The sequence below is a fragment of the Cyprinodon variegatus genome, unplaced genomic scaffold (assembly GCF_000732505.1).
Source record: "Cyprinodon variegatus isolate N-32 unplaced genomic scaffold, C_variegatus-1.0 Scaffold1346, whole genome shotgun sequence".
NCBI lineage: Eukaryota > Metazoa > Chordata > Actinopteri > Cyprinodontiformes > Cyprinodontidae > Cyprinodon > Cyprinodon variegatus.
This window is the reverse complement of record NW_015151799.1, coordinates 14714-26091: the sequence shown is the minus strand read 5'-3', so window position 1 is coordinate 26091 and position 11378 is coordinate 14714. Positions and strand designations below refer to the sequence as shown.

At 37.6% G+C, this 11378-nt stretch overlaps 1 protein-coding gene across 2 annotated transcripts; it reads right to left on the bottom strand.

Moving 5' to 3' along the window:
* borcs6 (BLOC-1 related complex subunit 6) lies at positions 1-10508 on the bottom strand. Of its 2 annotated transcripts, none has more exons than XM_015402406.1 (7): positions 10419-10508; positions 7798-8390; positions 7498-7681; positions 7239-7421; positions 3988-4151; positions 3673-3756; positions 1-3088 (listed from the first exon to the last, which is right to left on the bottom strand). In XM_015402406.1, exons 2-7 carry the CDS (start codon positions 8377-8379, stop codon positions 2963-2965), a joined length of 1323 nt encoding a protein of 440 aa, XP_015257892.1. In that variant the 5' UTR covers positions 8380-8390; positions 10419-10508; the 3' UTR covers positions 1-2962. The 2 variants fall into 2 exon arrangements, with proteins under 2 accessions (XP_015257892.1, XP_015257894.1); XM_015402408.1 differs by having other exon boundaries at positions 10445-10493.
* Between the last annotated feature and the right edge of the window lie 870 nt (positions 10509-11378).

The window sequence follows — 11378 nt, the reverse complement described above, 5'->3', positions numbered from 1 at the left end:
CAACAAACACACACTTATAAAAACCAAAGGGTTATAAACAGGCAATTTAAATTCATTGATTTTTCGCCGTTGTTTTTGCATGCCAACTATTTACCGGAGCCTTCTCCAGGCAGGAAGTGCGTTTAGGTGGGATTTATTCTCACTGCAAAGCATTCTGTAATTTGTTTTTTTTTTGTTTTTTTCCCCAATCACTGTAAATTGCAGAAATTATTGCCAAAATGACAGCACAGACATCTCTCATATTATAATGTGAAGAAAATGTTCAACTGAGGAAAAACCAACCTGATGGAGCTTAAAAAAAAAATAATAATAATTCACTTATTTAGCTTTTACCACTCAGGGACTCAACTGAAGAAGCTTTATTGAGGATTGGTCAATATTTATTTCAAAAACATTGTATGCAATTAGAGGGAACAGAACAATTTTAAAAAGCTGGCACAGGTCAAATGATACACCTTGATGTTTGGCTGAAACGAGATATGTACATAAGCTGCATAAAAAGACATGACATTGTTTATAAGATGTAAAATGTAAACCTTTTGAGAAAGGCCAATTAATCATATGTGAACTTCGAATAGCTAAATTTATCTCATTAGAGTTAAATGGCGGCACCTGTGTGAAGCTAATTTAAAGACACTTCAATCTACCTCCTTCTGGAAAAAAATAGTAGAAAATAAAAAATATTTAAATCTGATATTAAAGAGAGAATTGCAGAACTCCACAGGTCAGGTTTATCCTTTGGAACAATTTGTGCAGATGTTTCCTTAAATAATCTATTCTAACCACTGCATGCCCTCACACCTTTCAGGGAGGAAATGGGTTCTGTTTCCCATAGATATGAAAGTATCCCCAAAACAAAAGCTAAAAACCATGTGAAGAAGCTGCAGATGGTAAACCAGTTCAAACCAATGTTCCAATACTGGATTAAATGCTGTTCATAGAGGAAGGAGGCCATTCTGCAAAGAGCAATGAAAATAAACTTTAATTAAAAATCTTAAATTTTGGAATCATTCCCGTGACCTTAAAACCAAGATTTAAGCATTTGGCCATAAAAAAATTTAGATATTTGAAAGAAGAAAGTTAAGCCTGAGAACGTGGTCCCAACTCTAAAGTGAGGCAGCAGCAATAGCCTCATTAAGAAAATGGAAACACTGAAGAAAAACCTATAATGGAACCCAGGAAGTCATAGTTTGGGAATGAATAGGTCATCCAAAAGGAAAATTAACCCGAATAATAGAGCCACAGACACCAAAGGCAAAGTTCTTGACTGCCCATCACAAAACCAAGAACTCAGCCTTATTGAAAATACGTGACAGTGCTGAAATGGTGTGTTTGGGCAACAAGACCTACAACGAGAGTAACAACAATTCCACCTGTCAGGACTAATGGCTCAAAACACCAGCAAACTCTAGCAGGTGTTTGTGGAAAAACAGCCACAATGTTTGGCCCCAGTCATACAGTTTTAAAGGGAAATTTACCAAAAACTGAGGAAATGTAGATAACCTTCTGAATTTAAGCAAAGAAAGATAAGCTTAACCTCCAAATTTACTCTGCAAGAAACAGAAATGTTGTAGTCTTATCTGACCTAAAAAAGGAATCAATCTGATTTGATGCTGACAGAAAACAAAGTGTCATGTGTCTTTTTATAGAGCTCATGTAAACGGAACGAGGAACTGCATATCGTCGTGTATCATTTGAAACGGAACCGTTAGATGCTGTGATCTTGAATAAGTTTACAATGTTTAATAAGACGAGAACTATGGCCGTGATTTAACTAAGTTAACTGTCATAAACTAGTCTTAGAACTAGGTGCTGTTAAGGGTGAAGTTGAAATATAGTTCATATAACCAAATATAGGTGATTGGAAAAACTTTAATCATTGAGAGATGCAGGGAAATATATATTTCAATTAGAAATCCTGAGGCAACAGAAACATCAAAAGATTCATGAATTCAAAATTAAATCACACTGGAACGTAAAAATGATATTTAACCAGTCTGTTGACGACATCTATACATCGAATCAAGTCAAACATCTGATGCTTTTTAACATTTTATTATTCAAACACAGTCTTAGGATCACTTTACGTACTTTTCCAGTCGTGTTCATCATTCCACCTCGCATAAGATGGAAATTTTGGTAACAAAGAAGCACACCTTTGATTTAACGGTTGATATCTCCGCATTAGGTGGTGGGAGAGAATTGGAAAAAGTTAAACACTTTGTTACAGATTTGAGCTAATTAAACAGAATAAGTTACTGTGAGCTGGCTCACTGCGACACACAGACGCAGTGGTTTTGAACAAGCACCCATGCTGAGCAGACTGAATAAATAAAAACACAAAAAGACTCTCCCCCATTGCACTAATTCAAACTGCAGTGAAAGAATCTGGTTGTTGCATAAGATTAAAAAATAGACGTTCTGTTCCAGTGCAAATGTCACCATCTTCCAAGGAGTTCATTCTTGCCTCTCCAGAGACAGAAATATCGCCCCCATCTGGGAGGAGAGGTTAGTGCAATCTGAACCACCAGGCTGGACGGATAAAAGGATCACACCTCGGACTTTAAAAAGGAACCGAGAAGAAGGTGGGAATCCCACCTTCTTCGAGGCTTGTGCATGGATGCGACCTATGAAGTATCCAGGGCAGAAAAGTCACAGAAAAAGACATTTTAAGGAGAAGGAAAAAAATTAAAACAAAAAAAAACAGAAGCTCATCTTCAAGAGTCGACACAATCCACAACAGAAAACTGGTCATCTTCAAACGGCGAACAGGAGAGCTATGGGTGGCAATCATCTAGCAGGCCAAGCAGCGATGGGGTCCAGACTCCTGAGGTGCACTGAAATCTTCGCTGGAGTGTGTGTGTGCTACCTGCGGAAAGGCTGCGCTTGCTTGCTGGCATCCTTATGTGTGGATGAGCTACAGGTTGAATCTTTGCAGGTTGGAGCTGTGTTCAGAAGAGTATTACTTGCAGATCGCTTCTAGGGTATCCAGGGTGCGTTTGATGTCACGGATCTGAGCCGCCAGTGTGTGTATGGGCTGCATGGAGCGATCCAGCTCCTCACAACGGGCCATCAGTGTGTACATACCCTGTACAAACACACATATCAATAAAAAACACTACTCCTAAAATGACAGATTCTGGTCGACTTGAACGCTATTAATTTTATCAACTGATTTATTATCATAAATCAAAAGAAGCATATTTCCTCTTCATTAATAAAGGAGAATGAAAATTATCCTTGATGTTTTTTAATAAAATAGCCAAATTTAAACACAGCCGTAGCTCTGTTGAACCCTCCATTCCCCCTGCTTCTTTATAAATAAGTTTGAATCTAAATATGATTGGTTCTACAGAAGGTGAGGAAGCATCTGAGGTAACTTTGGAACCTGAACAGCAAAATTATCTTCATCTCAGCTTTTTCCAGAGCCAATCAAGCTACTTCAGGAAGTATTCCTTCTGATTTCCTTCTCCATTTCCGATGTTATTAATCTATCCCTGTTACAGGGATAAGTACATCAGGCTTCTAAGGTAGCTGCAGTTTTATTTGGGCAAGTTGGCATTTCTTGTTAATACATTGACATTAATGTTTGCCATCAAAATATCCATATAAAAAGGGTGCCCTATAAAGGGATAAGACATCTATACATTTGAGTAACACATTAAACTTCACCTTTATGCTCATGTCTACCGATTCTCCCAGGCTGTCAACAGAGTCTCTGTAGGTCTGGATGTAGCCGACGCTCAGAGCCGTCATCTAAAGAAACAGAAAGTCAGAGACAGACACGTCGGTTTTGTGGACGAGCAAAAGTGAGAAACAAACAAGAGAAAATAATAAGGCACTAGGAGATTTTATGTAGGACTAGAGGCCAGCTGAGAAGAAATGAGCAATGTGTGGTGATCCAGAGAGATTCACTGCGATACACCAACTAAAACAGCAACAAGGACTCAAAATAACCCCGGCCGTTCAAGCATGAAACCAACTCACATTCTGAATGGTTCCATTGAGGCTCTTCATCATCATCTCTACACTGTGCGCCACCTCCTGGGTGTGCCTCTGCAGGTCCACCAGGACTGTAGGATCAATAGGGGGGATGTCTGCTGGTCTCCGTGTCAACCCTCTGCTTCGGTAGATTGGACCTGAACAGTCAGCTGCAGGCATAACATAAAAAAATGAAACATGCATATCCAAAATCACTAAAATAAAATCCATTAAGGAAGCCCTGCCGCATAAGATTAATGTAAGAATCTTATTTTTAAAGAGACTTTTTCTTCCCATCAAAACATGTCAAAATACAGAAGCTATCAGCAGTCAGCGGACGTAAAAAAAAAAATAAAAAGAGACAGCTTTTTTTTCATCCTGGCAACAGCAGGACCTTAATAGTAAATCCTCCTAGTCTAAACAAAGTGAGTCATCCATCTTAATTGAATCAGCAGGTAGAGGGAATGAGCTGCCACACGAGGCATATTGACTGTGTCGCTGTGCCTAAATTAAATGGCTGGTTTAGCCGTCACTCTCATCCAGACGAGTTTGTGAGGGAAGGGCAGCGTTTCAGCGCGTTTCTCCGTGAAATCTAAACATGACAGATTGCTGCTAATAGACCGTCTGCATTAGGTCGCGCTGCAAGACTACAAGGGATTGATTTATATCTGAGCTAGATTTAACCATATCACCTAAATAATTGCTATGTTCAACAGCAGGCCAAAGGAAGAAAAAGATCCAAACCAAGAACTCAGACAATCGTCTGAGGGTTTAATCTTAAAGGTTTTTGCCTCTCTGGTATTGACTGACACAATTCTATGCAAAACTATTAACATCCCTTGATGTTTGAAAGAAACCATCATTTTAGATGTGTTATATTTGGGTTTGAAGCTACAGTCAGAGCTGGATAGTAGAAGATAGATATTTTACATACTTATCGTATCTGTTCTCGAACTAAAAAAAAAAAAAAAAAGAAGTAATCCCCACAGCATGATGCTGCCACCACCATGTCTCGTTATTTGGATGGAGTATTCAGGCTTAATGAGTAGAATTGATTTTTTACCTCACAGTGTTGCATGTAAACCATAAAATTTGCTTTAGGTCCCTTTTCTTGAAACTTCTTTCCTCATCTTTTCTGAGGCCTCTGGATGATTCTGCTTTCCTCTAGATATGCCTCCATAAAGAGCGATCACCTAATTGTTCTCCTATCAGCACAAACGTTAAAAAAGCAATAAGAAGCAACTCATTAATTTAAATAAAAAGAACTAGAAAACAAGTGAAGTAAAAAAGCAAAGGAATTTTTTTAGATGGAATATAGTATGACTTCACACACCATCTCTCTGCATTCTCCATTGTTTAGTTTACTATCCAACCAGCTGGGGTGCATATAACACCAAGTGATAACCGCTACTCAGGGCTTAGCCCCTCCCTGCCCAAAGGATGCCTTCGCCAGCGTAGCATAACAAAGGAGCTACTAACTTAGTTCACCTTACCAGGAGAGCGAATCATACCGCCGTTGTAATGTAATTACATTACTAACAACACAGTCTGCACCATAAAACACCATAAGCCGCAAACACACACAATTTAAAACTAATGCTGAGACACTTTGTTACTGTCATAATTACTTAGTTATTGACAAACAGTATGGGCACTTTACAAAAATGAAGTTCTCTTGCTAAGAGCATTATGAAATTATTAGAAGGGTTTGGAATCTAGAGTTGATCAGACCCAGTTTAAACCTTTCAGTTCTATCGGAATCGTTCAAATTTTTCATTTTGGTTTCCTGGTTTTGATGCCCTATACGCCGACATGAAATAGAAGCTGCATGATGTCAGCGAAGAAAAAATCCACACCAATGCACAGTCAATCTTCTGCTTGTGCTGTGGCAATCGAAAGCAAGGCTTAAGTTAAACAAAGAACATTACTTCTATGTCTAGTTGAGTGAAACTGAGGTAGAACAAACAGAAACCTTCCTGCTTTGCCGCTTTTTCGTCCAGCTCAGCCTAACACTCCACTACAGCCACTATCAGGTAAATAAAATAATAACGTTGTCCTGTCCGACATAAGAACCTGCAGCGTCTGAAACTGGATTTATGTAAATGTGTTTTAAAGGGAGTTCACAACAATTAACAATTAAGCTCCAAGTAGAAGCGTAACTCTGTGAAAAAGATTTATACTAGAGATCATAGCCTTGTATTCATATACTGGTTGAAAATAGCTATGTGATCATTTATAGCAACGTTTACACAAAGTAAGATGCTCAAGGAAATACATTTTGTTGGGAAGTTCAGACTTTTTAATCCACATAGAACTCCTGTTAGCCAGCTCAATTATAACATTTTATGATGATTCTTCTCTAAAGAATCAGAATCGAGAATAAGAATTAAAAAAACTGGAATCGAAATAAGGAATCATTCAAATTAAAACAATGTCCAACTGTAATTATGAGTTAGTTACTGCTTTATTAAAACTATGCAAGGCAATGCTGGTTTGCTGTATTTTCATGCTTTGCAAATATACATGTGAGGCATATTAGTCTTAAAAAGAACTGGTGTTCTTTTAATGAATTAGGGCAATTATTTGCATTTGCAATATAATCACAGTTTTACAAAATGCTATTTTTTAATCGCAGAAGCACTCATTTTATTACCAGTAACACAAGTTAGACACTGACATTCTTGCTCCAGCGCTTCGGGTGGAATACAGATCCACACCTATATTTAGAAGTAAATACTCTTCAAAGTCCTGCTAAAATGGACGCGGAACAAGCTTTCAAGCTCATGAAAACAATGAAACCCTGGATTGAAACGTCTGTATGCTTGTTGTTAATGCAAAGGGAAAATCAATGTAAAACTGAAATTGTAATTTCAGCTAAAAGAAAAAAAAAAAATCCTTTAGACCTATAATAGATACAGTTTCTTACAAATGTATTTATAGAGACTGGGATTTAAAGCAAAACAAAATGGTTATGAGGGAAAGTTTGACTCGGATTCCCTTTACATGCACTGTGGCCAGCTGTACTGTAATGAACAGCTGTGTGACAATGAATCCCAGGATACATGGGGCCGTTTGTGAGGCCCCAGATGTTTGTTAGAATGCCAACATCACATAAAGTTTAAAGATGTACATGACAAAAATGTGGGATGTTACCTTCTCTTTTTTTTACCTTTCTTTTTAGTGAAAGTCTATTACTTTCCACCTTACAAATGACAGCAGTGAAACAGGTCAGAAGTTTTCTTTAGGATCTAACTCACAATCACTGCAGTCCAGGCTGGGTTTGGAGCTCATTTTGATCTTCTGCTCGAGGTTCTTTGTGATGAAGTTGGTGAGGTCTCCTTCATGGCTGACCGTCCCCTCCAGTTCCAGGGCTGAAGAGATTGTGGCCCTTCGGCCCTCGGACTGCCCACTTCTGCCTCCACCTCTGGCACCTTGACTACCTGGGAACAAAAAATAAGTAAAAATAAATAAACAGATTGCTGGAAAGGTGTGATCCAAACTGCAACAGAAACATACCTCCACAGGCTTGGCTGATTTCATCCAGGCTCTTGCTGTCTTGCATCCCACGGTTGTTGCGAACCCAGACTTGAGCCATGACGTGAGGAGGGCATGGGGTGTCGTCTGAGGTGAGATGAGTAGGTTGGGGGGAGGAGGAGGAGGTACTAGGAGTGGGGGCTGAAGAAGAATAGTGTTGCGAGAGCTGAAAATACAGATAAGAAGGGGAAGTTTGAGGAAAAAAGAAAGAGATTTTAATAGGTGGTCTCCTAATGGCTGAAAAACATTGATTTTGTAATTTTTCCTAGATTATCCACTTACCTCCTCTGTTCTCCCTCCTGTGTTCCTCCATCTGCTCTCATTCTTCTCATCAGTTTCCATATCCTGTTTCTCTTTCTCTCCATCCTCCTCTTCCCCTCTAATGCCAAGGCTTCGCTCTACTCTCTCTTCCTCTGTCTGGTGTCTTTCAGCAATGTCAGAACCTCCCTGCTGACAGTGGTCTTTAAGCTCTGCTTGCTGCGCTGAACCCCACATGAGAACCACATCTTCAGTCTCAGAGGCCTTAGAAATGTCTTTGGATTCAGAGTTTCCTCTGTCTGCCCCATCATGGGTAGAGGGGTCTACCACCTGAGAACAATGTAATGATAAACTAGATGTTCTCTGATTAATATCTGTCTCTTTGTCAGAGTTACTTTCTTCAGTGGGCAGTCTGTTTGCTGTATCAACATGGTTCTCTGTGTGTCCAGAGGACCCGCCCATCGACTCTCCTCCATTAGCAGGTAACCTGCTCCCACCATATTTTACCGAGACCGGCACATGAGAGTCGTTCTCCAGAGAAACAGTTGTTGCCACTCCATTAGCTGCTTCTGGCACTTCTGTGCCAATAACAGGGGAGAGACTCATCCCTCCCCCTGCTGGTGAAATAAAAAAGGTCAAAGGTGTTAGAGGAATCCTTCTCAGCAAGAAACTTTGTTGTTGCTGTTTTTTTTATGAAATCATGAAGATTGAAATATGTTCAAAAATGTGTATAAAGCAATTATAAAAATCTCCAGTTGCTTTGGATGAAAATGTATTCCGATTTTCTTTCCTTCAGCATCATTTCCAAAACTAAGCAATCGGCTGATAGAAGTGTAGTCTGATACTGTATTGGACACTAGACTAGGCAGCAACTTAACCTCTGATGAAGTTTCATCATTGGGACAGGTTGCCTCAGTTTAAAGTTTAAAAGGCAGTAATTCATATCTAACATCAAAGTATAAAAAAGATATTTATATTTGTTTGAAAATATTCAGCGTATCTGATAAAGTCCAATGTCTGTTTTGCCTAAAACTATAGACAAAACATGTATTGAAATTACATTCTTAGAATTGACTAAAATGAAATAAGATAAAATTAAATGTGATGGTTCTAGGGCTGCAACTAATGATTATTTTGCTTATTGATTAATCTGTTGATTATAATTTTAAATAATCAATTAATAATCGGAGAGCAAAAGGTTCGTTAAAGAAGATTTTAAATAGATTTAAACCAGGTGATGGATAGAGCATTTTGACAGATGAAAAACTTTTTTTTTTTTTTTTAACGCAAAATATGAATATATTTCTTACAATTTTCATATAATTGCTGATGTGAGTGGGTCACTGTCAGCTAAAGGCATGTTTTAAGGTCTCTATGCTCTAGTTAATGATAAATCAATTATTAAATTAGTTGACGATTATTTAAATAATCAATTAATCACAATTATTCCACTTAATTGTTTCAGCCCTAGATGGCTCCACCTAGGTTTCCAGGGCTAAAGTAAGCTAAAACACAACCACCACAAAATGAAAAACAAACATGTTTCAACAAAAACGAAGAGGTTTGGTAGGACTTTTTGTTACCGGTAATAAAAAAAAACCTTCATCAACTTGTCAATCTACTGGATTCCTTCAGACAGAAAACCCCTCAAAAATCTTTCAGAAAGATTTGACTGACTAAAGTAATTAATGATGAGCTCTGTTTTTAATTAGTGCAATGTACATATAATTGGTTGAAACAGGAAATAACTTACTATCTATCTGCTGTGCCTGCTTTGGCTTTTGGAAGAAGATACTGCAACTTAAAGTACTTTACCCTATTCTAGCCTGTGTAAACCACCTACAGTAAGCTTTGGTTACAGAAGTTTCACATTCTGGAAAATTTAGAACAGCCTGCAGGTCTTATTAAGTAATGCTAAAATGTTTTTATATATTTTATCTATTATATAAAGTACCAGAACCTGCAACCACCACTGTGTCTCCTATGTTTTGTCTGATGAGAAAAACATTTTTGGATTTGGATTATTTACAATGAAAATAGATGCTGTGTATCGATTTATTCCAACCTTGAAAAAAAAAAAAAAAAGGTGCTTATTTTGCAGTGGTGTAACAACCATGTGATCACATCCAATAAAAGGAAGTAAACAAGCAAAGGCAGTGAGACATGAAGCCGTCAGGATTATGACAGAATAAGCTATAGAAATGCATATGAATGACTCACTTTAACATCAGATGACCCACTCTTTTATCCAAACTCCCCAAACATGACTCCAATCTTCTCGTTTTAAAACCAGTCGTTTCTTTTATCTAAGGCTGAAGCATTTACATTGACAGCCAGTCAGAATACTGGCATGCATACGCTGAAATAACTAGTGCACATTTAAACCATCTGATTTGATCAATGTTTTCGTTTTCCCAAGCTACGACAAATAAAACACATAAAGAAGAAGAAGAAATAAAGGGAACTAGTTTTCGGTGGGGAAGTGGCTGCTGTTTTGACGCGGCTAATGTTAGCTTCTGAGGCCTCTGACTCACAAATGTAACCAAACATTCTTTCATATAACTGTCACGACTGTAAATTAGTGTTTATTTAAAGCTACAATCTAGATATACACCGTAAAGACTCCAGATAACGATGTCACATACCTCAAATGATCGAAAAAAGAACTCACCAGGGCAGTTTCTATCCTGTAAAATATAAGCAACAATCGAGTCCGACCAATATATTGTTCCCCACAAGTTCCCAATGGATGGTTCCGCATGACGAAACCTTTCTTGAATTTTCACCACGTAAACATAGACTTTTTAATAGTTAGTTAACATTAAAATCACTAGTATACGTATATATAATGACTGAAAATTATATACATTAGTTAGCATGACCTAAAGTCATACTTTTATGTGCGTGTTTAGAAAAAACAGATAAATTAAATCGATTTATCATACATATGATGTATGTTTACCATTAATTTAGTGAACATCCACCTTTTGTTATTTCATTATCGGTTAAAAAAATGCTTTATGCTTTATGCATATGCTTTATATCAGTGTTGTATTTACCATAGTTTTCCCAACAGATGGAGACAAACACCAGGGGGGCCCCCAGGCTGCCTTGCTGGTTATTTTGCTGTTCTTGGGGTTTAGAAGCAGAGCAGATGTCTAAAGTGTTTTGCTGCTTTTCTATTTCAGCTATTACTATGTTTAGAAATGTTAAGCTTTCAAAATATGCCCAGATCATGGAGAATAGTTATACTAATATAAACAAAAGTCTGCTTTGGCAGAGATGCATTTGGTGTTAAGGGTTTGAAGCATAAACAATAATACTATTTTGACAAGAAACTTGAAATTTTATTTTTTTCCAAGTGGAAAAAACTCATTTACTGTGATAAACGTTAGATAACTAAAAATCACCTCTACTTTATTACTGCTTTGTCCCTGTTTGATCTCTGGTTCCTTAGAGTGTCTCTTTAATGAGGATACAAGGGTTTGTTTTTGAAAACTCCTTTAAATTGGAAAATAAATTTAAAGCTGTGTAAAACAAAAATCAGGTTTTAATCAGTTAAGAAACTTAAGTTAAGCTCTAACCTTTTTATAAAGACCAAAATG